The sequence below is a fragment of the Mercurialis annua genome, linkage group LG7, assembly GCF_937616625.2.
Source record: "Mercurialis annua linkage group LG7, ddMerAnnu1.2, whole genome shotgun sequence".
NCBI lineage: Eukaryota > Viridiplantae > Streptophyta > Magnoliopsida > Malpighiales > Euphorbiaceae > Mercurialis > Mercurialis annua.
Window position 1 is genome coordinate 34863163 of NC_065576.1, and position 25604 is coordinate 34888766.

The following is a 25604-nucleotide window of genomic DNA, read 5'->3' on the forward strand; positions in this document are numbered from 1 at the left end:
TTATTGGTATTTTATTTCTTGTTCGTCATTGCCTGTTGTTTTGGTTTGGTTTTCACTGGTTCATTAATTAAAAATTGGTCTTTATTTATTTGTTTATTTGTTGGTTTGAGCAGCTTCTACTGAAGATTGTCTTTTTGAGGTCTTTAAAATTATTCTGAACTACAATGGACAGTTTGAAGACTTTGGTTATTTTAATGAGGATGTGGCTGTTAGAAAATTTCATATTGAGGATATAGGATTAAATAGTCTAGATAAGTGGTTACTTGAATTGAAGGTTGAGGGATTGTTAATGTATTATTGGAGGCGGGCTGGCATGTATACTGAAGAATTAATTCCCATGGAAAATGATGACCATGTCATGGACATGGCACTGGCTGGGACACAAGATGGTAGTGTTGATGTGTATGTTAGTAAGTTAAGCTGTGTTGACGTGTGCAACCTAAGGCCTGTATTTGGACACACATTATTTGAGTTGAAAGAACTTGAAGATGGGGATGATGCATTGGAGCTACAGGGTGTTGGTGAGGCTGAACCGGTGGGGGTGCTGCAGATTGAAGGTCCTGTGGAAGCAGTGGAGGTGCTGCAGATTGAAGGTCCCGGTGAACCAGTGGAGGTCCTGCATATTGAAGGTCAAGAAGAAGGTGAACCACTGGATTTGCTGCAAATTGAAGCAGTTGAAGAACCCTCGGAGGAGCAGCAGCAGATTGGTGGGTCAGACTAAAGGCCGAGACACTAGATTGACCTATTTTTGGGCCATATGAACAACATTTGTAACCTTTTAGGTTAATATGTATGTTGCATTTTATATTATTAGTGACAATTTGGATTTTAGATCAAAATGAATGTTGATTACAAACTTGGAATGTATTGTTTGCTTATGTTATTGCTGTTTTGTTTTTAATATTGGTTGTTATTGTTATTGAAATTGAGTAAAGTTTGTAGTTATCGTCGTTCGGTTCGTTTGAAACGACCTACATGTTCCTTGAAACTGATAATTACATATGGACCCTATACTTTTATTTTATAATCCGCCATGGACCCTCATGTATTCTTACTGATCATCTTTGGACCCTTCAATAAATACGCACTTTTGAAATTTATTAAAACATCATGTACATCAATAATGAAAATTCGTCAACCATAAAGATACAACATATATCAATCAACCATAATATATAAAAATTTCCAAAATAAAACAACTACGAATTACAACTATAATATTCATCAACGATACTACAATATTCATCAAGCAAAAAAATAAAACCTATACTAGAATATTCCAAATTACAACAGAAAACCAGAAAACATGTTGACTAAGGGCAGCGTTAAACATCATCTGCAGAACCAAGCTCCAACGATCGATATACCGAAATTTCCATCTTGATCAACCCGTCAGCAAAAAACTCTTGGTCGCTACTATCAAGAAGGAATCATGTCAATGAACGGTAATACTTGTTGGTGTCTTGAAAATTCTTGGTAGAAGAATGAAACCTGTGCACTGACGATTCATCAAACTTCACTTCGATGTCATAAGGGCAGCTTCCGTTTGACAATGGCCCGAGCCAAAACACTGTTATAATATTCCCATAAGAGCACTTCGTGTTGTTCAGAACAAACACAATGTCTGATTGTTCTTCTTGGAGAAGCAAACCCCTATCATTCATGTCCACAGAAACTGCAAATTTACGTCCAAAGTTAAATAGTGTGAGAATATCTTTATGCAACTCTTTGCAGTGAGCATAAATGGTTTCGGACGAGCCCTTCACATTGCACTCTGGAAGCGGGCATGAACACTCTATAAAAGAGCAGTATTTCTCGTGATCTGTCTTCTCGTCGTAATTGAAGCTTTCTTGGCAACCATATACTTTGTTCTGGCAGTAAACCGTTAAAGAATCCACGACTGCTTCCATTATCCGACAGCGCATTGGTCCGATTGGCAAAGTGCAAGCATGACATTTACCCATCTTCACAGAGCAGGAGTTGCATGTTGCATGTCCATTCTGACACAGAAGAAAAGGAAAAGTTAGAAAATTAAGAATAACCTAAAGTTCCAAATATATAAATGATGTGGGGTCAAACCTGAATAATGGGAGGGCGTAGAGGTTCACAGCATACGGCACAGTCCATGAGTTCAAGATCAAACGAACGGACTGTATTATCAGGCATTGCTGCGTTGTTTTGAAGATGAAGACGAAAGTGGATCACTTTAAGTATGAATGATAAGTGTCTTTGTGTGTGTTAGTAAGTAAGAATGATTACATATTTAAAGAAGTTGGATAGATGTCTTTTCATATTCTTCACTTAAGCATTGTGTTGTTTCCCAAGTGAGTGGATGTCATTAATGACGGTTTTGGTTAATGAAAGGGTATATTGGTTTCTTAAACAACATTAATGCTGATAAGACAAGTCAGTATGTATAATTAGTGATATTGGGCTGTAAAACATCATTAATAATTACTCTAGCATATTTAATTAATTGCTCTATCATAATTTAAAAAACACTGTCTGAAATTAAAAATTATTTAATTAATATATGTAGCATTACAACCCATAATAATAATGAAGCAACATCATTTAATAATTATTCAATTTTTCCTCATGCAATGCAAGCCTATACTACATCCTGCAACTGCACAAGCAGCACAAAAAACAAACTTCATGATCCTGGTTGACCTCTTCAAGTCTGCACACTTGACCTCCATGTCCTTGATCTGGCCCTTCAGTATGTCTATCTCCATAAAAAGTAGACCGCTTTCCTCAAACAAGATTCCATTTTCATCGCGATACATCTCAATGGACTCCTTCAATCCCTGATTTTCGTCTATGTACATGTCATGGGACTCCTTCAATCCCTGGAACTCGTCTTTTTTAGCAGCAAGCAAACTTTTGGCCTCCTCCAGTTCAGCAGTCATGACATTAATGTCAATTTTCAAGCCTCGGACCACCGACATTTGGTAAGGCATGTCATTGTCTAGTCAGGCAAAAAAATCACACTGATTCTGGTAAATTTAGGTCGAAAAAATAAAAGGCGAAGTAAGGTCAAAAAATTAATGTAAATTACTTACAGTTTGAATTTTTTTGTAAAGCACATAAATTACTTACAGTTCGCTTTGAACAAGTGTAAAATCTTCGACCAGGGTTCCTATCCGTTGAAGAAATCTGTAGGCGACATGGGATTCCGCAATCGCAAACCACTTGTGCAGCTACTCCTTCCATTTTTGGTTGTAATTTTTGAGTTGAGTTGTAAGCGTTAACACTGGATGAGTGGGGTTGGATGAGTTGTAGGCGGATATTTATGGGCCACACTGTGGGCCAAGGATGATTGGGTTGTTTTTCATAGGGGCTAGGTCTGTTAAAATAATGAAATATTAGGGTCCATGCTTGATCATATAAGAAAACATAAGGGTCCATGATTGATTATTTCTAATACATGGAGGGCCGTAGGATATTATACTTTCACTCAAGCGTATGAAAATAAAAGACAACCATAATCTGTCACAATTAAAGACAATCATAAACCAACTTCATTTACAAATAAAAACCATTCAGAATAACATTTCCAACCATTTACAATTGCACATACACCACTGTACGCTTCTAAACACAACAAAGTTGGGGCATCTAGTAAAATATACATCCATGTGTTGCCCAAAACAAAAAACGTTCCTTAACAAAAAGCACATGGTACAAAATATACATCCATCTGTTTTGTTGCACTACTTGTTCGTTGCTCGTTTCCTCAAACAGTCCCTGTATCGCGAAGGGACTTCTCGACCAGCAGACCTCTTTCCTTTTCTCTTAGCAGCTCGAGCAGCTTGTGTAGAAGTGTCATGACTGGGTTCCCCTACAGCTTGCTGTTCAACCGAGGCTTGTTCTGTTGCAGAATAGGCTCCACTTAGGTGTATGCCAGACTCTCCTGTTGGGGTCTGCTCTCCAGTTCCAAACTCCCCACCTGGAACCTCCCCTGCATCTGGTGCTTCTCCCCCTGTTTCATCCCCTGCAGCTCTTGCTTCTGGCTGAGTGTCACCCCCACATGCAGCCTGCTCATTGTCCTTTTTGCACGTGCGTTTGTTGTGGCCAAATCGGTTACATTCACTGCATTTAACCTTCTGAAGCCCCTTACGTCCTAACTTTGCCCTCTTTGCATGGGCCTCCTGTACAGTCTGTTCATGTTGCTGCTCCAGCTCTTCCGCTTCCTTTCGTCTTACCGTCGGTTTTCTACCCCGCTTCCTTGTTTGCACAGGCGAGGGAGGAACTATGATATGGAATGGATTTGGATCGGTTTCCCACATATCAGCCCCATTCAAAGGGTTGATAACATAGCTGTACACTTTTTGGTAGGTGGCTTTTAAGATAATTACGTTGTGCCACGTGTCGTGATTTCCGATAAATTAAATTAAGAAGAATTTAATTTAATTATATCGGGAAATTAGAATAAATTTTAGTAAGTCAATTAGCGGGATTTGGAGATTTAACTTCAGAAATTAATATAAAATAATTTATAAATCCCGTAAGGAATTTTATTTCGCCAAAGTCCGCGAAATAATTTATAGTATTTATGGTAAAAGTTTCAAGTCGATCGGAGACTGTTTAAAATTTGGAAGCGAATAGGTTTTGGACTAAATTGAAACTTTTGAAAAGTTTCAAGGACCAAAGTGCAAATTAGCCAGATATATATAAAAACCCTTCTGATGAAGGATCCAGACCTTCATCTTTCATTTCTCTCGTTTCGTCCATCGCCGTTTCCGTCGCTCGATTCCGTTTCTCGTCCATTTTCGACGTTTAATAGCTCGAATTGATCGTATTCACGAGGCGAATCACGGTAAGCTTGACGTTTTACCGTTTCGTTGATTATATTTTGAGTTATATCGATTCAAAGTTTCAGGCCACGAAACGATTTTATCGTTTATTTGATCATAGGATCGTATTTGGGTGTTTTGAAGTTAGAAATAGCGTTTTAGTTACGTTTTGAGCGTTTTGGCACGATGGAGCACGTCGGAAAACGATTTCCGGGCAAAAGCCCGTGGCTGTGCGTCACACAGTCGAACTGTGCGAACGCACAGCAGGACTGTGCGAACGCACAGTCAACTGTGCGAACGCTGTTGGCGCAGCGGGAGGCGCGGGTCCGGATTGTATATTTCAATTCAAAATCTGAATTCCAACAATCCGGATCCTAAAGTTGATCATATCAACAACAAATGGATCGTCGTATCATTTATTAATTAAAGCACGCATCTAGGAATCGTAAGAAGAATACCTATGTCGATTCTCCAACGATTCTTGTAGTCCCGAAAGTACGGCGACCTCAAGCTCGTCCACACGAGTATGCGTCCGATTGAATCCTCGCCTTGAAGTAATCCGTAATAGTTCCTCTTGCCGAGCAGCCCTAAGCTCAAACTCTCGCCGCGATCACTACCTTGCTCGGATATATGAAAAACGTCGCCAAGTTTTTCCCGTGATTGATGAATACTTGAACTCCTTCAAGTGCTTTCTCTCTCTACAACTTTGTAGTGAGATGTGTGTTGTGTGGTATTTTGAAATGAGTAAGGACATGCTCTATTTATAGGCTAGAGCATGCCTTAAGAATGCAACACCTTGCATGCTAGGTGTCACACACCAAGCAAAGGTGTTGCCACCACATGACACCTTTCATGTGGTGACATCACATAGGTGACATCATATAGGTGATGCCATCATATGACATCACATATATGACATAAGCTTATCTCATTACATCATCACCATGACATCATCATTCCATTAGCTAATGATTAGTCATTTAAGTATCATTAATTACACTAATTAATTACTTAAACCTTTTAATCATAAAACTTGGTTAAAATATAATTAGGTTCCTACTAATTTATAACTCTTATAAATTAGTCCCTAATTAACTTGGACATAGTACAATTAGGTTACTACTAATTTATAACTCTTACAAATTAGTCCCTAATTTGTACTTGTTTTTCATCTTAGATTAATTTCCGAGATATGCTAGTATGGGTCATGGGCTTTGTCAGTGGGTCAGCCGTGTTTTCGGCTGATGCTATCTTTTGGAGAGACACATCTCCTTTTCCAACAATTTCTCGGATAATATGATATCGCCTTTCTATGTGTTTGGATTTTTGGTGAGACCGGGGTTCCTTTGCCTGGGCTATAGCACCATTGTTGTCGCAGAAAAGAGTAACCGCCGACTCAATGGTAGGAACCACACCAAGTTCAGAAACAAACTTCTTAATCCAAACAGCTTCCTTTGCAGCATCTGATGCCGCAATATACTCGGCTTCTGTAGTGGAATCTGCAGTGGTTTCTTGTTTGGAACTCTTCCAACTCACTGCTCCTCCATTACACGTGAATAAGAATCCAGATATAGACTTACGATCGTCTATATCTGATTGAAAATCAGAATCTGTAAAGCCATCTATTTTAAGATCACCTCCTCCATATGTTAAGACCATATCTTTAGTTCTTCTCAAGTACTTAAAGATATTCTTAACTGTCATCCAGTGTTCTGAACCTGGATTGGATTGATATCTGCTAGTCAAACTAACTGCATAGGCAATATCTGGCCGCGTACACAACATAGCGTACATAAGACTACCAATTGCCGAAGCATATGGTATCTTTGCCATTTCAACTCTTTCTTCATAAGTCTTTGGAGACATATCCTTCGAAAGGTGAATTCCATGCCTAACAGGAATCAATCCTCTCTTAGAATTTTCCATATTGAACTACTTCAATATCTTTTCTAAGAAGAGCCTTTAGGAGAAACCAATTATTCTCTTAGATCTATCTCTATAGAGTCTAATACTGAGAATTTAGGCTACCTCTCCGAGGTCTTTGATGGAGTACGTATTAGATAAACCAAAGTTTTACAAAAGTTAACATTCCGATATTATTATTTATTAGTAATAAGTTATCTACATGCAAGATCATGAAAGTGAGTCTGCTCCCACTAACCTTCTTGTAAACATTGGGTTTATCATCATTTTTAATAAATTCGTAACTTCTTACGGATTTATCAAGACGATGAAACTCGAAGCTTTCTTTTCATCCACCAGGGATCATTTTAGCTTACACGTCTTGGAACCTTCTTCAGATTCAAAATCCTCGACTTGTTCCATATAGATATACTCCTTAATTTAACCATTAAGGAATGTGGTTCTTACATTCATATGTCTAACCACAAAATCTAAATGTGTAGCCTTGGTAAGAAAAATCTTGATGAATTTAAGCATGGCTACCCGCAATAAAGTGTATTCACAATACAACTTCTTGCCTCTAGCAAAACTCTTTTGCAACAAGCTTAGCTTTAAAGGTCTCCACCTTTCCATTAGTACCAATTTTACACTTGAAGATCCATTTAAACCTTATTGGTATAATACCTTTGGATGGATCGATTAGCTCTTAAAATTTGGTTTCTTTATATGGAATCCATTTCAGATTTTATTCCTTCAAACCAATTTTGAAGAATCTATATCACATATAGTTTCCTCATAAGTAGAGGGATCAACATTTGATCTTTTACTCCATGACTAAACAACTCTTGTTTATCATGTGGGAAAACCATCTCTCTCCAGTGGACGAGATACTCTACTTAATCTTCGAGTTGTTAATGTAGATACATCTTTTACTAACTCCGGCTTTTAGTGGGTTTGATCAATCTTCATTGATTCATTATTTTGTTGGTAACTAGATGACTCCTCATCTAATTCTATATTCCTTTCTTAGTGTCCCTCTTGAATAAACGCTTTATTAAGAAAGACTACCACCGATAAACAACGATTGTTTGTTCTGTTCGAATATAGAAACAATATCCTAAACTGTCTTTAGGATATCCAACATAATATTTCCATGATTGATTTTGATTCCAAATTTATCGGATATCAGTTACATGATATGTTCCGAACACCCTCAAATCTTAACATCCTTAAGACTTTATTCCATACCATATCTCATAAGGTATGTATGGAGCGGATTTAGTTGGAATTTAATTTAGAATTTTATTTGCGGTAAGAAATGCTTGACCCTATAACGAGATGGATAAGTCAGTATATAGCTCATTCTTGATCGTATTATTTCCCACAATGTACGATACGTCCTTCTTGACAGACGCACCATTCAACCATGGTGTTCTCAAGGAGTAAGTTGAAAAATAATACCACATTCCTTTTAGGAACATACCAAATTCTGTACTCAAGTATTCTTCCCTCTTCGATCACATCGTAAAGTATTAATACCTTTTCCAATTTGGTTTTCTACTTCATTCTTGAAGTCATTTGAACATTTCAAAATCTTCATGTTTGTTCTTCATAAGACAAACTTAACTATATCGTGATAAATCATCGATGTAGAAAATGAAGTATAAGTATCTACCTTGGTCCGTTTCTTTAAACGTACCATATATATCACTATGTATGATCTCTTAAACGGCTTTAGCTCTACCTCTTTGTCCCACAAAGAATAATCAGGCCATGTTGCCTTTAAGATACGACTCACAAATCGGAAGAGATGCAAAATCTTGATTGCTCAAGATTCCCATCCTATCTAACTTGTTATGTCTATCTTTTGCAATATGTCCTAATTATAAATGCCAAAGTTGTTTAGAAGTTTGATTACTTATGGTATTAATTTCCAAAACATCTTTTGCATTAAACATCTTTATTCAAGTCATAAAAAACATTTTGTACATATCCATACCCAACTCCGTATTATCAAACATAATACTACAAACATCCTTTGTAAATAGAAAATCAACTACCAAATTTGTCATATAAATTCGGATATGATATTTCTATATATATTGGGTAAGTACAAAAAAACTTGTTTAAGTACAACTTATGTTTATTTAAGAAAATTGAAGCTGATCCTATAGCTCTTGTCGCAACGCTTGCGTCATTCCCGAGATTTAAGATTACTTCATCTTTTTCCTTTATTTCTCACTTTTACTAAATCCGTAAAAGATAAACAAATGTGAGAATTAGCATCGGTATCCAATACCTAAGCTTTTAAATGAGCAATTGACATTGGAACATGAGATAGACACATTCTTGATGGAATTGTCGTTCCTCTCGTCATTGCCCTTTAAGTATTCACAATACTTAATGTAATTTCCATTTCAATGTCTTTCGGTTTGACAAAAGAAACACTTTCTTTTATTGACCGAACCGCCTTTTAAATATTCCAAATATTTCCGGCTATGACTTATACTGTCCTACATCTTAACAAACGAAAACACTTTTCTTTGTTAACCAATGTGCATTTCTTTTTCGCAATAGCCTTGGAGGCATCTAAATATCTTAATCAATCAAAAAAAATGATTTTAAACCACTAGCCGATTACAATCGTGAATGTCACTTAAAAGGATTCTATTTAATCTTATTATCCCTTAGATAGCAAAGATCTCTAATTAGTATTCGTGTTATTTTGTATATTTAACCATAATGATTTGGTCTTTATCAAAATGGCCTCCCACTATCTTTTTCGAATCCTACACTTCCAAAATAGGAAACGTGAATCTTTGTTGGAAAAGATTTCAAGTGGGTGATTGAATTCTTATATTCATTTATCTTTGCCTCAAGTACTTAATGCTATTCTTGGGATCAAAATGATATATAAGTGAACAATTACTTGTTCATCATATCTCATATGAGGTTCAATCATTTCCGGCTCCTAATGCTTTCACCCTCAAGTACTTAATGCTATTCTTAGGTTTCCACATTAGTTAAGTTTAACCCATTGAATCAACTAAGATGTATCGATTTGAATAATATACGACTCAGGTACGCCTAATTGCCTTTCTCGCCGTATATTATATCGACTACACCCGTAACATCTCATGCTTAACAATAAACTCAACAACATCTCTTGACGATATCATCTCACCCCTATGTATTCATAGCCGACAAGATGATAACTCAAAGCGTGTTAGTTTATTGCTCCAATGGAGAGCCATTGATAAACAATTTAATGATTAATCAATATAAACTTAATCTTTTAACTTTTAGGAAGATTTCTTAGGGTTTTAAGTTATTCAGGTCTCACTAAACACACAATACATTTTAGCATGCATCTCATACATATTAAAGCTAAAATTAATCATGCAATCACACATGTATGATCATGAACTTCCTAGGTCTCATTCTTTAGCCACAAAAGAATGAGCAAACTATTACATATCTCGGAAATGATTCTCTAATCATTCACTATGTAATATCTGCTTTCTTTAGGTATAGAGGAATCGTCCTAGAACCTCCGAAAGCCTCAACCGATCGCTGATCCTCGAAATAAAAATTTATTTTATTTTACATTTTTTTTTTTCGAGTCGGAAACTTTTTCCCGGGTGTAAAACCCCTTTTTCAGCATTTCGGTTTTTACAGAAAAAAAATATTTCTTTTTTCGGGCCGAAAACTTTTTCCCGGGTGTAAAACCCTTTTTTCAGCATTTTTGGTTTTTATGAAAAAAAAATATTATTATTATTTTTCGGGTTTTTTTTTTTTCGGGTTTCGCTTTTTCCGCATATTCCGTTGATGACAACATAATGCACAAGCGAATCACGTATTGTGTTAAATGATCACATTAGAAAAATTCCCAGGATAGATTGGAGGATCACGAGCGGACCACTTAAGTACCAATCTCCTAGACAGAATTTAATCAAATGTAATTAATATCACAATAGCGTTTGTTCGTTTTTGGAAAAACAAAATCCCTCGGAATTATAAATTACATGCCCAATAATAATTACTAAGTCCATGATTATTTATACATTTATTCAATCGTAAAGCGTTAATACTCGATGATACAGTGGCTCCGATACCACTGTTGGCGCAGCGGGAGGCGCGGGTTCGGATCGTATATTTCAATTCAAAATCGGAATTCCAACAATCCGGATCCTAAAGTTGATCATATCAACAACAAATGGATCGTCGTATCATTTATTAATTAAAGCACGCATCTAGGAATCGTAAGAAGAATACCTATGTCGATTCTCCAACGATTCTTGTAGTCCCGAAAGTACGGTGACCTCAAGCTCGTCCACACGAGTATGCGTCCGATTGAATCCTCGCCTTGAAGTAATTCGTAAGAGTTCCTCTTGCCGAGCAGCCCTAAGCTCAAACTCTCGCCGCGATCACTACCTTGCTCGGATATATGAAAAACGTCGCCAAGTTTTTCCCGTGATTGATGAATACTTGAACTCCTTCAAGTGCTTTCTCTCTCTACAACTTTGTAGTGAGATGTGTGTTGTGTGGTATTTTGAAATGAGTAAGGACATGCTCTATTTATAGGCTAGAGCATGCCTTAAGAATGCAACACCTTGCATGCTAGGTGTCACACACCAAGCAAAGGTGTTGCCACCACATGACACCTTTCATGTGGTGACATCACATAGGTGACATCATATAGGTGATGCCATCATATGACATCACATATATGACATAAGCTTATCTCATTACATCATCACCATGACATCATCATTCCATTAGCTAATGATTAGTCATTTAAGTATCATTAATTACACTAATTAATTACTTAAACCTTTTAATCATAAAACTTGGTTAAAATATAATTAGGTTCCTACTAATTTATAACTCTTATAAATTAGTCCCTAATTAACTTGGACATAGTACAATTAGGTTCCTACTAATTTATAACTCTTACAAATTAGTCCCTAATTTGTACTTGTTTTTCATCTTAGATTAATTTCCGAGATATGCTAGTATCTATATGAAATCGATCTTTCGTAAACTCAATCGGTTGCACACTCTATTGTGTGTGACTAACTAGGTTCACATCTATATGGCAACGAGAGTCATAAGAAACGCCTTTCTTATATTAAAATAATTAAATCCCATTTAATTATTAATTCTCGTAGATCGAGAGTGACGTCTAGCAACATATCACGACCCCCAAATAGAGATGAATGTTTCGATGCATTCTTTATGAACCATTGTTCATAATACCGTACACTCAAAATTCCCTTCATCTAAGATTCCAATCTCGACTAGTGTCACGGTTAAGTCAAACACTGTCTGTCTTGATCATATGACCTCATCTCTCAGTTCTAATTCTTGATAAATATGACTTCCACTAGAAACAACTTTCTATGTAAGTCATATACACCTGCGCAGGTTTTATCATCCATCAAGAACAATTTGAGATAGCATAGAATCTTGTCTCCGTTCATCCAGAGTGATGAATCCTTTCTAGGTTAAACCCCTATCTCCATATACAACTAACTAGAGCCAACACATCCCGCGGCTCTAGCTCATGAAAGATCTAGAGTTAAGGAGTATCAAACTCTAATCACCTATATACAAGATAGTGTCACCGCAAGTCAAAGGACATATGTACAATTATGAACTCGATGACATTAAATTGACTTTAATGAATTACCATGTATAAGTCATCTAGCGTCACTTGTTCGACTCACTCAACACCTTGAGTGTCCACATGTTTATTCTGATCCCCATCAAGTAGTATGAGACTCACTACTTCCTATAATTAGTAACTCTTTACTAATCAGGAGAATAAACAGAGGTGACAATCTTTCCGGGATAATGCGATGCCCTTATTCGTAGGACCCCATCGATCGTGAACGATTATTTAGATCACTTGTATAATAGAATCTGTCACTCATATTCTTAACACCTTAAGAATAGATTCTATCACAATGTGATAAGGACAATACGTAATAAATGAACACTTAGTTGATGAGACACTTAGTTCAAATAGAACATATATATCTTTGCCATTGGGATTAATTCTACAAATATACACGATCAAATGGCCCTAGGGCATATACTACTAACAAACGCACAGTCAGGTGACTGTGCGAACGCACAGTCAGGTGACTGTGCGAACGCACAGTCAGGTGACTGTGCGAACGCACAGTCTGCTAGGACTGTGCGAACGCACAGTCACACCGTGCAGACGCACAGTCCCCTGTGCAATCGCACAGGCAGACGTGCGTACGCACAGTGTTTTCGCCAATCGACCTAGTTCTTCGAGAAATTTTATACGCGCATATCGAGATGTGAAATGGGTTAGTAATTGATTAATGTGAGACATTAACCTAATGAAGTTAAAAGTGATATTTTATCCATAAACGAGTTTGATACCGTTTATCGGAGTATAAGTGAGAAGCACGACGATTAATGAAAGTAAAACGTGTCGAATCTCGAGTCTAGAGTCAATCTTAGAATAGGATTCTGATGTGAGTCAAATGTTTTGAAATTGTTTTAGATCCAGCGAGGCAAGAAGGAGCTGGACCAGGAGTTCGGGAAGCTTGACGTTCTAAAGCCCCGACGTATTTTTGGATAAGCGTTTTCAGTGAGTTTATACGATTTGCTTTTAAAGTATTTAAGCAATTATTTTATATTGCTTTGTATTTGAATTGCATGCTTGGTATACGAATTCTTTTTATGAATTGCATATGTTTGATTTGAAACCGGTATTGATCCGATGGAACGTGCTACCTATTGGGCGACAATAGGACTGTGTGATCACCAGTTTTGATATAACTCAGCTGGGAGCTGATGATGAATATGAAATTTACGATTGGGTTATGATTTCGATACGCAGAGTGAACTCGGCTACGGTGTAGCCTGGAAGTCCCCGTATCTAGTGGCTGGGCCACCAGCGAGTTGGACTCGCAATTGATATTTATGATTGGGTTGATAGATTGATTATTAGTATGTTTGAGGATTAAGGTTTCAATCGGATCCTGTACTTGGCTGCATATGATTGATTACGATTTTATGTTTTATTTGAATACTTATTAGTAAATGTATGAACTCACTCAGTATATCCCAATATACTGACCCCTCACAGATTTCCTTTCAGGATAAAGACGCTTTGAAGCAACGGACTTCTATCCTACTTCCAGTCTGTATTTTTGAGTATGTAAAAAAATAGTACTTTACTCTTAGAGCTGCAGTAGATAAGTGTTTTGTAAGTCAGCTTGTATGTGTAGTTTTCTGTAAATACAACTTTAACGTTTTAAAGTTTTAAACGTTTTACGCTTGCTGCGTTATATATATTGTGACTGCCAGAAGATATGTGTGCCTGGTATGTGTGCTTCTGTATGACACGTGTTTATTTATGTCATGCATGACGTTTACGTTGCGAAAAATTATTTTACGTTTTTAGGCTTGCTACGGGTTTCGGAGCAACCACTCCCATTCCCTAGCGCCGGTCTCGGCCCTGAGATTGGGTCGTGACAAAGTTGGTATCAGAGCATGGTCCAGTTACCATTGCTTATGTTAGAAGAGTGATTGATTTTCTTAGGATTCTACTGCAGCATGTAGGGTTCGAGTCTTGTCTTTGTTACGTATTCATTTGATTTTTAAACTATCAGCCTTCCCTCTAGGATGTGAGTCTGTCTTACGTGTGTGTTCGCTTGTGATGAGATGCGCGTTTATTACGGTATGCGTTTGTGATAATATGCGATTATGTGATTAAGTAACGCTGTTTGTCTTGGTCAGGATGTCTGACCAACGACAAGAAGTAGAGCAAGCTGCCGCTGCAGCACGAAATATTATAGAAGGGGCGCATGACGTTCATCCAGAAGCTCAAGATGAGTCTTCTGTTCAGGGAGGAGGTGGTGGCCAAGAGGCCCAGGCGCAGGCACCTGGAGTGCAAGCGCAAGCCCAGCAACCTAATGTTGTGGGTTTTGATCTGAATCAGTTTCTTACGGGAATTGCGGCTATGCTAGCTAATCAGGCAGAGGTGCAGAATATGCATCGTGAACAACTACAGCAGCAACAGTTACGCAATGTTGCTTTCACTGACCGAGATATCGTATTGGCTTATATGCGCCTTAAGCCAACTAAGTTTGACAGTACAGGCGATGCTCTCGATTTCCTCGAAGAAGTAGAACGTAATGCTCGACGCCTGCAAGCTAATGAGAGACAGACCATCATTATGGTGGAAATGTCATTGAAAGGACCTGCGAAAGATTGGTTTCAGCAGCATATTCAGCCAACCATGGATACTATGACCTGGGCTGAATTTGCAAACCACTTTAGGGAATACTTTTTACCATATGCGGTGACGGAGAGTTATCGTAGTCAGTGGTTGACCCTGAGTAGAGGCAATCGGTCTGTGCAAGAGTATGTGACAGAGTTTACCAGGGTGAGTAGGTTTGCCCAGACCTGACTACATACCCAATTAGGGTGAACTCGAGGTTTGTAGAGGGTTTAGGAGCTGAATTTGTGAGTCTAACGTCTGATATAGGAAGAACCCTAGTGCAACTGATTGATAGTGCTAGACAAATGGAAGTTTCTCTGATCCGTTTTGGAAGAATTCCTGACCCTTCCAATGTTGCACCTGTGAGAGATAATACGTTTCGCAGCGTACAGAGCGCACCTACCCAATCATATGCTAGGAGTTATTCTCGACCTCCATCACGTCAACAGAAAAATAAGAGAACTCGGTATGGAACTAGAGTCAGTACTTCAGGCACTGGATTTAGTGCCAGATCGATGAGTGACATGGGAGGCGGAGTTCCTATATGTCTGAACTGTAATAGGAGGCATTATGGCGCGTGCTACATTGCTACCGGAGCATGTTTTAATTGTGGTCAACGGGGCCATTTTGCTAGAGATTGTCTGAGGCAAATGCCCCAAGGCTCGATGACTACTGTAGTACAGCCTTCTTATCAGCAGCAGAGGACTGCACAGCAGACAGCATCAGGATACGATCAGACAGGAAGTACCTTCACTAGTCAGAGAGGCCGTGGTTATACAAATCGAGGAGGCAGAAATGGCGGAGGACGCGGTACTGGTCAGACTTCGCAGGCTGGCGGGAGTCAGGCCAGGGTCTTTGCACTGAATCCTCAGGAGGCTCAGGCTTCCAATGCAGTGGTGCAAGGTACCTTTTCTATCGCTTCTCAAGATGCGTTAATTTTATTTGATCCGGGCGCTACGCATTCGTTTGTTTCGCCTAGTTTTGCTAGTAAGTTAGGAGTGCAACCAACGTATCTTAGAAATCCTTTGTCTGTAGCTACTCCAGTTGGAGAAAGTGTGGAAGTTAGTATCGTTTACCCGTCTTGTCCTGTGAAAGTCCAAGGACGAGATTTGCTAGTTGACTTGATTTTACTCGAAGTATTAGCTTTTGATGTTATACTAGGAATGGATTGGCTAGCTCAGCACTACGCTAATGTGGATTGCCGGAAGAAGACGGTGACGTTTAACACGCCTGGAATTGAAGCAGTTTCAATTCAGGGTGATAGGATGGAATCTTCTGCGAGTATTATTTCAGCTATTAAAGCTTGTAGTATGTTGAAGAAGGGATGTCAAGGATTTTTAGCGATAGTACGAGACATGGAGAAGAAAAGTATAAATTTAAGTGACGTGCCAGTTGTGTCAGAATATGCAGACGTTTTTCCAGAGGAATTACCTGGATTACCCCCAGATCGTGAGATTGAATTTTGTATCGAATTGGCTCCTGGCACGAAGCCGATATCGATACCTCCTTATCGAATGGCGCCAGCAGAGCTCAAAGAACTTAAGGATCAGTTAGAAGAATTGTTTGATCATGGTTTTATCAGACCGAGTGTGTCCCCATGGGGTGCACCAGTGCTATTTGTGAAAAAGAAGGATGGATCGCTTCGACTATGCATCGATTATCGACAGCTGAATAAGGTGACGATCAAGAATAAATATCCGTTACCTAGAATCGACGATTTGTTCGACCAGTTACAAGGAGCAAAGTTTTTCTCCAAGATTGACCTGAGATCAGGCTATCATCAGCTAAAGATTCGCGATGATGATATTCAAAAGACCGCTTTTCGAACTCGATACGGACATTATGAGTTCCTTGTTATGTCGTTCGGATTGACGAACGCCCCAGCAGCCTTCATAGATTTGATGAATAGAATATTCAAACCGTACTTAGATCAATTCGTGATCGTGTTCATTGACGATATTTTGATCTATTCACGTTCAGAAGAAGAGCACGCTCAACATTTGCGAATAGTACTACAGACACTAAGAGAGCATCAGCTTTACGCCAAATTCTCTAAATGTGAATTTTGGCTAACGGAAGTGGCTTTCTTAGGTCACGTGGTTTCACAAAGCGGAATTAAGGTTGATCCAAAGAAGATTGAAGCTGTGATAGAATGGAAGCGGCCTGAATCAGTTACGGAAGTTAGAAGTTTCCTTGGTTTAGCAGGGTACTACAGAAGATTTGTACAGGATTTTTCAAAGATCGTTGTACCTTTGACGAAGCTAACTCAGAAAAACGCGAAGTTCAGCTGGACGGATCAGTGTGAACTCAGTTTTCTGAAACTGAAAGAGTGTCTGACGACGGCACCAGTCTTAGCGTTACCAGAAGGAACGGAAGGATTCACAGTATACTGTGACACGTCAAGAGTTGGACTAGGATGTGTTCTTATGCAACACGGTCGAGTGATTGCATACGCTTCGCGACAGCTCAAGAAGCACGAAACGAACTATCCCACGCATGATCTAGAGTTAGCAGCGGTGATTTTTGCGCTAAAGATCTGGAGACATTATTTATACGGCGCTACGTGCGAGATATTTACGGATCATAAGAGTCTCAAGTACATTTTTGACCAACGAGAGTTAAACCTCAGACAGCGGAGATGGATGGAGCTACTGAAAGATTACGATTGTACGATACAATACCATCCAGGCAAGGCCAACGTAGTGGCGGATGCATTAAGCAGGAAGTCGGCAGGAAGTCTCGCGCATATTACTACGACATGGCGGAGACCATTAATTAACGAGATTTATACGATGTTTAGCCAAGGGGTTGAGTTTGAGATCTCATCTCTCGGAAACCTAATGGCTCAGTTAACGATACGATCGACGTTGATAGATCAGATCAAAGAGTTGCAAGCAGACGACCCTCAGTTTGAAGCATTTAATTGAGGAAGTTCAACAAGAAAAGAGTCAAGATTTCAGTATTGTCAACGGAATCTTGAAATACGGCAATCGAATGTGCGTTCCAGATACGGAAGATTTGAGACAGAAGATCATGGAAGAGACTCATGGAACGATGTATAACGTTCATCCTGGTTCCACGAAGATGTACCATGACATCAAGACAACGTACTGGTGGAGCGGAATGAAGAAAGACATTGCAGAGTTCGTGGCGAAATGCCCGACTTATCAGCAAGTCAAATTGGAGCATCAACGGCCTTACGGATTTCTTCAGCCGTTACCCATTCCGGAATGGAAATGGGAACAGATCACGATGGATTTCGTAATCGGACTACCCAAGACGCAAAAAGGTTTTGATTCTATTTGGGTAATCGTGGATCGTTTGACGAAGTCAGCGCACTTCATTCCTATAAAGACGACTTATTCTGCAGCAAAGTTAGCGGAGACTTATATCGATAAGATTGTGAGCCTACACGGAGTTCCCGTGTCAACCGTTTCCGACAGAGGTTCCGTATTCACCTCTCATTTCTGGAAGAGTTTACAAGATGCGCTAGGAACGCGATTGAATTTCAGCACTGCGTTTCATCCTCAGACAGACGGCCAGTCTGAGCGAACGATTCAAACGTTAGAAGATATGCTTCGACTTTGCGTATTAGACTTCGGAGGTAGTTGGGATACGTATCTACCTCTAGTCGAGTTTGCCTACAACAACAGCTATCATTCAAGCATCGAGATGGCTCCTTACGAAGCATTATATGGTCGCAAGTGTCGATCCCCTATCTGTTGGGACGAAGTCGGTGAACGAAAGCTCACTGGAGCAGAGATTATTCAGATTACGTCAGAAAAAGTTCCGTTGATAAAGCAGCGTTTGAATACTGCTTCCAGTCGACAGAAGAGTTACGCGAACCCCAAGAGGAAGGATATTGAATTTCAGATCAGAGACTACGTGTTTCTCAAAGTATCACCGATGAAGGGAGTAATTCGTTTTGGAAAGAAGGGTAAATTGACACCGAGATATGTCGGACCTTACCAGATCGTAGAACGCATAGGCTCAGTTGCCTATAAGCTGGATTTGCCACCAGAGATGTCGCAAGTTCATCCGGTCTTTCATATTTCCATGCTTCGGAAATATGTACCAGATCCTTCTCGAATAATTCAACCGCAAGTGGTGGACGTGAGCGAGGAACTAACTTACGAAGAACGGCCAGTGCAGATTGTCGACACGCAGATACGACAATTACGAACGAAGAGAATTCCAATGGTGAAAGTTCTTTGGAGAAGTCAATCTGTAGAAGAGTGCACATGGGAGACAGAAGAGGATATGAGGCAGAAATATCCACATCTGTTTACTCAAGGTACGTGGCTAATTTTAAATTCGAGGACGAATTTATTTTAAGGAGGGGTGAATGTAATACCCCAAAATATTTTAAGATAATTACGTTGTGCCACGTGTCGTGATTTCCGATAAATTAAATTAAGAAGAATTTAATTTAATTATATCGGGAAATTAGAATAAATTTTAGTAAGTCAATTAGCGGGATTTGGAGATTTAACTTCAGAAATTAATATAAAATAATTTATAAATCCCGTAAGGAATTTTATTTCGCCAAAGTCCGCGAAATAATTTATAGTATTTATGGTAAAAGTTTCAAGTCGATCGGAGACTGTTTAAAATTTGGACGCGAATAGGTTTTGGACTAAATTGAAACTTTTGAAAAGTTTCAAGGACCAAAGTACAAATTAGCCAGATATATATAAAAACCCTTCTGATGAAGGATCCAGACCTTCATCTTCATCTTTCATTTCTCTCGTTTCGTTCATCGCCGTTTCCGTCGCTCGATTCCGTTTCTCGTCCATTTTCGACGTTTAATAGCTCGAATTGATCGTATTCACGAGGCGAATCACGGTAAGCTTGACGTTTTACCGTTTCGTTGATTATATTTTGAGTTATATCGATTCAAAGTTTTAGGCCACGAAACGATTTTATCGTTTATTTGATTATAGGATCGTATTTGGGTGTTTTGAAGTTAGAAATAGCGTTTTAGTTACGTTTTGAGCGTTTTGGCACGATGGAGCACGTCGGAAAACGATTTCCGGGCAAAAGCCCGTGGCTGTGCGTCACACAGTCGAACTGTGCGAACGCACAGCAGGACTGTGCGAACGCACAGTCAACTGTGCGAACGCACAGTCAGGTGACTGTGCGAACGCACAGTCTGCTAGGACTGTGCGAACGCACAGTCACACCGTGCAGACGCACAGTCCCCTGTGCAATCGCACAGGCAGACGTGCGTACGCACAGTGTTTTCGCCAATCGACCTAGTTCTTCGAGAAATTTTATACGCGCATATCGAGATGTGAAATGGGTTAGTAATTGATTAATGTGAGACATTAACCTAATGAAGTTAAAAGTGATATTTTATCCATAAACGAGTTTGATACCGTTTATCGGAGTATAAGTGAGAAGCACGACGATTAATGAAAGTAAAACGTGTCGAATCTCGAGTCTAGAGTCAATCTTAGAATAGGATTCTGATGTGAGTCAAATGTTTTGAAATTGTTTTAGATCCAGCGAGGCAAGAAGGAGCTGGACCAGGAGTTCGGGAAGCTTGACGTTCTAAAGCCCCGACGTATTTTTGGATAAGCGTTTTCAGTGAGTTTATACGATTTGCTTTTAAAGTATTTAAGCAATTATTTTATATTGCTTTGTATTTGAATTGCATGCTTGGTATACGAATTCTTTTTATGAATTGCATATGTTTGATTTGAAACCGGTATTGATCCGATGGAACGTGCTACCTATTGGGCGACAATAGGACTATGTGATCACCAGTTTTGATATAACTCAGCTGGGAGCTGATGATGAATATGAAATTTACGATTGGGTTATGATTTCGATACGCAGAGTGAACTCGGCTACGGTATAGCCTGGAAGTCCCCGTATCTAGTGGCTGGGCCACCAGCGAGTTGGACTCGCAATTGATATTTATGATTGGGTTGATAGATTGATTATTAGTATGTTTGAGGATTAAGGTTTCAATCGGATCCTGTACTTGGCTGCATATGATTGATTACGATTTTATGTTTTATTTGAATACTTATTAGTAAATGTATGAACTCACTCAGTATATCCCAATATACTGACCCCTCACAGATTTCCTTTCGGGATAAAGACGCTTTGAAGCAACGGACTTCTATCCTACTTCCAGAAGTCTGTATTTTTGAGTATGTAAAGAAATAGTACTTTACTCTTAGAGCTGCAGTAGATAAGTGTTTTGTAAGTCAGCTTGTATGTGTAGTTTTCTGTAAATACAACTTTAACGTTTTAAAGTTTTAAACGTTTTACGCTTGCTGCGTTATATATATTGTGACTGCCAGAAGATATGTGTGCCTGGTATGTGTGCTTCTGTATGACACGTGTTTATTTATATCATGCATGACGTTTACGTTGCGAAAAATTATTTTACGTTTTTAGGCTTGCTACGGGTTTCGGAGCAACCACTCCCATTCCCTAGCGCCGGTCTCGGCCCTGAGATTGGGTCGTGACAAGTCGTCCACATAGTTCTCTGGGACCTCATTGTTCTCATAAATACAGGGGCATGCGTGAACGCATGGAATCCCAGTGAGGTCCCAACGCCTACATGTGCAAGTCCTTTCGTCCAAATTTACCACGAACTGACCCCCGGGACCTATAACTTGCTCTTGTGGACTGCCGACAGGGTGTGCGGTGTAATTCCAACCCTCTTCAATTATCTTGTCCAGTTTTTTCCTAATTTTATGGCACAACCGCGAATCAATCTTGCTCCCAAAAATCTGTTTGTCATGGATCTTCTTCATCAGCTGAGTCCTAATCATTTCAAACATAGTCAAGATAGGTCTCGTCCTCGAAGTCAGTACATATTTATTGAAGGCCTCCGCTAAATTGTTCAGCAATATGTCACACTTGACTTGGGGCCTGAAATGTGCCCTGGACCAATGCTCCCTAGATCTCTCCTCAATCCAGTTGTAGCCCGCCGTATGAGTATTCTCCAAAACTATCATGGCAGCATTCAATTTGGATGTGTAGGTTGCAATCCCAATGTTCCATATAAGCGGCTTTAAATGTTGCAAGTGGAAGGTGGTTCTGAAATTTGCCCACAGATGCCTCCAGCAATACTTGTGCTCTGAATGTGGAAAAAGCGCGTCCAGTGCATGTATGAGGCCCTGTAGAAGCACAAGTTAAAGACATTAACAAATGATCAACTGTGGACCCTAACGTTTAACAAATGATCAACTGTGGACCCTAACGTTTAACACATGATCAACTGTGGACCCTAACGTTTACTAAATGATCAACTATGGACCTTACTGATAAAAAAATCAACTATGGAAAGCAATTACCAGCTTATATAATCAATGTTCTGTTATGGAAAGCAATTACCTTCTGTTTGTCTGACATGAAGGTTGTCCTGTTGCCCATATGCAAATCAGCCTTCAATAGCTCCAAAAACCACGTCCAGTTTTCAGTATTCTCAACCTTCACCCATGCCATAGCCAGAGGATACATGCAATCATTGGGGTCAATCTCAGTTGCAGATAGCAACTGACCCCCATACTTCCCCTTCAACCAGCAACCGTCCAGACAAACGATCTGCCTCAGCCCATTCCGGAAGGCATTCTTCATTCTAGCCAAGCACATGTACATACCCGCAAACTTTCCTCGAGGCTCTTTAAAATCCACTGTGCTCCCCGGATTGGTTCGAAGGACCTCCCTTCGGTAGTCATACAACTTAGCATACTGCCCATCCTCATCCCCTTCCAATTTTCTTACAGCCCTGAATCGTGCTCTTCGTGCCGTCTGCACACTGATCTTCTGCTTCAGCTCCCGTGCAATCTTTGCAACAAACTGCTCAGGGTTGTAATCTGGATTGGCCCTAAACTCCTCCAAGAAACTCTCAGCCAGATAGGCACTGGTCATGTGGAAATTCGATCTTCTCTTCGGGCAAGTGTGTACCAAGTTCAGGGTCTTCACTAGGAATGTTTCATCATCCGGATCTGACATGTTTTGCTTGGATGCAAATATTTCAAACCGACACTTAGGTACATTGTCACTCTTGTCAAAGCACTTAGCCCTAACACGGGTCTTCTCGTTCACAGGAAAATGCAGTTGATACCTGTGTTTGATGCCCCACTGCCTACATGCTTTCTTGAATTGCTCTCTGTTCACAAATTGCAATCCATTCTTGAAGGTTGGATTTTCCATCTCTTTCTCCTCGTTGAACATCCTGAACTTCACCCGACCGTCACCGTCAGACTCGGAAGCCGTGTTGTTATCATCAGAAGCAATGTAGTCCGAGTCTACCTCCTCCTCCTGCTCGTCAGCTTCTGGATGTATAGTTCTTTCAACGCCCCCCGGGCGAAATTCTGCCTGACTCTCTCCCCTTGGTCTCCCACCAGATCTCTGTGAAGATCCAACATCTACATCATCCTCATGTTGGGCATCTGGTCCCTCTTTAAAATATTGGCCCGTCGATCTAAGCTCCGTTATCAAATCGTCATCGTCGTCCCATATGTCGTAATCTGGGTCGACGATGTAATCATCGACATTTAGCTCGACGTCGTCAAGAGTTGGCTTCTCACCCTCATTCTTCCCCCTTTGACCTTCTTGCTCCTCTGCTTGAACCTCATTTTGGTCATCGTCATCAAACAGCCCCTCCATGCCCTCTAGCTCCTCAGCCATATGATCAAATAGACCCTGTGCCATCCTCTCTAGAGTTGAAGGGGGACAATCTGGCCCCCTTCTGGCAGCACCTCCCCCTCTTCAGTAACCTCTGCCCCCTCAGACTCTTTCTCTGTCCCAACCACTTCTTCATGTTCATTTAAATTTAAACCCTCTGCCAGCCCCTCCTGCGCCTCATCCAGCCCCTCCTGAACCTCATCCAGCCCCTCCTGAACCTCATCCAGCCCCTCCTGCACCTCATCCAGCCCCTCCTGCACCACATCAACAAACGGGTCAGGCTCCCAAGCATCTACAACTGCAGCCTGCACACCCTCTTCCAGCCCCGCTACTGCATCCTCCGGCTCCAATGCATCTATAACTGGTGCCTGCACATTGTTGCCGTGCCACTCGATCAACAAAACCCCCTCAATTTCTGGTAAAATCATAGGTGGCCCCTGAACTTGAACTGGTATATTCACCTCTTCCCCTGGCCCAGCCTCCGGGTCCACAAGCTCCTCAATAACAACAGTACTAGGGGGAAGAGGAGGAGGCTCCAAGTCAAGCTTAATCTTTTCATGTAACTCTTTAATGTCCTTGACAGAATACTCCCTTACGTATACCTCAACAGACCCTGCCTTCAATCCTGTCACAACCATTTCCCTGAAATCTTGTTCATGGTTTATCGCCTTTATCCCATCCCGGTATTCGATTCCCTTCGGACACCAATGGTAATCAACAATGGCTTTTCCGCCGTATAGCCTCCTACACCATTTGTCAAGGTCGGACATTTCAATCTCACCAATATGGTATATCCTACTTTGAACTTCCCCACCATAATAGGCCAAGTCACCAAGATCCCCATGGTGATGTAAATTAATCTGGAATAATTTACCCCCTCCTGGTGAAACTGCAAAAAGAGAAAATAACCAATGCATTCATTTCTAAAGCAAACCAACAAACCACACAATTGGATACACCCACCAACATAACAACGACAATAAATTCTCTATATCCTAAACAACCAACACAGCAACAATATTTAATTTTAAACAGGAACAGACCAACAATAAACTATTCATAAAGCCAACACACCACAATAAAGTATTCACAAAGCCAACACAAAATCCAAATTTTCACCAAAAGCAAGCATATAAAGAAATATTATCACAAATGGACCCACAAAAATCATACTTCATTTTCAGCACACCAGTTCAACATAAGTGGTCCTAGAGGTTATGAGGTCAACATTTACAAAAGTTTCGTACCTTCGACTACTTCTTGACTGCTTTCACTATCAGTATCATGGAGGTGTAAAGGGTTATCTCGACTATTTGACTCCCTTTCCCATCTCTTGTCTCTTTCACTTTGTCTTTCCCGCTCCCTTCGCTCTCGTTTTCTTTTCCCCATTTTTTTCCTTTACACCTGCCAACCACAAGCCTGTTAAAGTTATACATTACACGAACCAACTAACATAAACACAAACCCATTTTCAAAAATTCAAAAAAATTTCCATTTTCAAGAAATTATAAAATGTTACATACCCAGTTGCTAAGAAATGAAGGAAACCCAAGAAGACGATCAAGAAACCAAACCCTAACAGGAAGCTAAGAAGGCGACGAAGAAACGATCAAGGCGAAGAAGAAACGAAGTAGGTACACGAAAAGAACAGAAAGGACGTTTTTTTGGGACAGAAATAAAATCAAATAAACTAAGAGAGAAGAAGATGAGAGTTAAATATGTTAGAGAGAGAAAGTGACTTTTAACCGAGCAGTAAAAATGATTTTTTTTTTTTTTGAAAAAAGTCAACCGACACAACCTTACACAGCCTTACACATTCTTACACATGTCTGACATGCATGCAGAGTGACTTGCAGAGCCGTCAGTGAATATATCGTGCCACGTCATCATTTTGCCAAAATATCGACGAGAAATTGGCTCAGGGGGTTTACGTGCAGCCGTCACAAAGAATAGGGGGTTTACTGATCGTTTTTTTTATCAGGGGG

At 39.9% G+C, this 25604-nt stretch overlaps 2 protein-coding genes across 2 annotated transcripts; both read right to left on the bottom strand.

Annotated features, from left to right (window-relative positions):
* Positions 1–1430: 1430 nt before the first annotated feature.
* On the bottom strand, positions 1431–2166 carry LOC126657083 (E3 ubiquitin-protein ligase SINA-like 10). The gene is made up of 2 exons (XM_050351707.1): positions 2080–2166; positions 1431–2000 (listed from the first exon to the last, which is right to left on the bottom strand). The coding sequence occupies exons 1-2, from the start codon at positions 2164–2166 to the stop codon at positions 1431–1433; spliced, it is 657 nt and encodes a 218-aa protein (XP_050207664.1).
* Positions 2167–17201: 15035 nt separating this feature from the next.
* On the bottom strand, positions 17202–23646 carry LOC126657084 (uncharacterized). Its single transcript, XM_050351708.1, has 3 exons — positions 22324–23646; positions 21477–22106; positions 17202–17228 (listed from the first exon to the last, which is right to left on the bottom strand). Exons 1-3 carry the CDS (start codon positions 23644–23646, stop codon positions 17202–17204), a joined length of 1980 nt encoding a protein of 659 aa, XP_050207665.1.
* Positions 23647–25604: the final 1958 nt, after the last annotated feature.

Bases quoted from the DNA above. Each gene is read 5' to 3' on its own strand.
- LOC126657083 (XM_050351707.1), bottom strand. From the start codon at position 2,166: ATGCCTGATAATACAGTCCGTTCGTTTGATCTTGAACTCATGGACTGT. The intron at 2,001-2,079 runs GTTTGACCCCAC...CTTCTGTGTCAG, and splicing joins TACGCCCTCCCATTATTCAG to AATGGACATGCAACATGCAA.
- LOC126657084 (XM_050351708.1), bottom strand. From the start codon at position 23,646: ATGGCACAGGGTCTATTTGATCATATGGCTGAGGAGCTAGAGGGCATG. The intron at 22,107-22,323 runs GTAATTGCTTTC...GTGCTTCTACAG, and splicing joins TCATGTCAGACAAACAGAAG to GGCCTCATACATGCACTGGA. The intron at 17,229-21,476 runs GTCCCAGAGAAC...TTTCTGAGTTAG, and splicing joins GTATTTATGAGAACAATGAG to CTTCGTCAAAGGTACAACGA.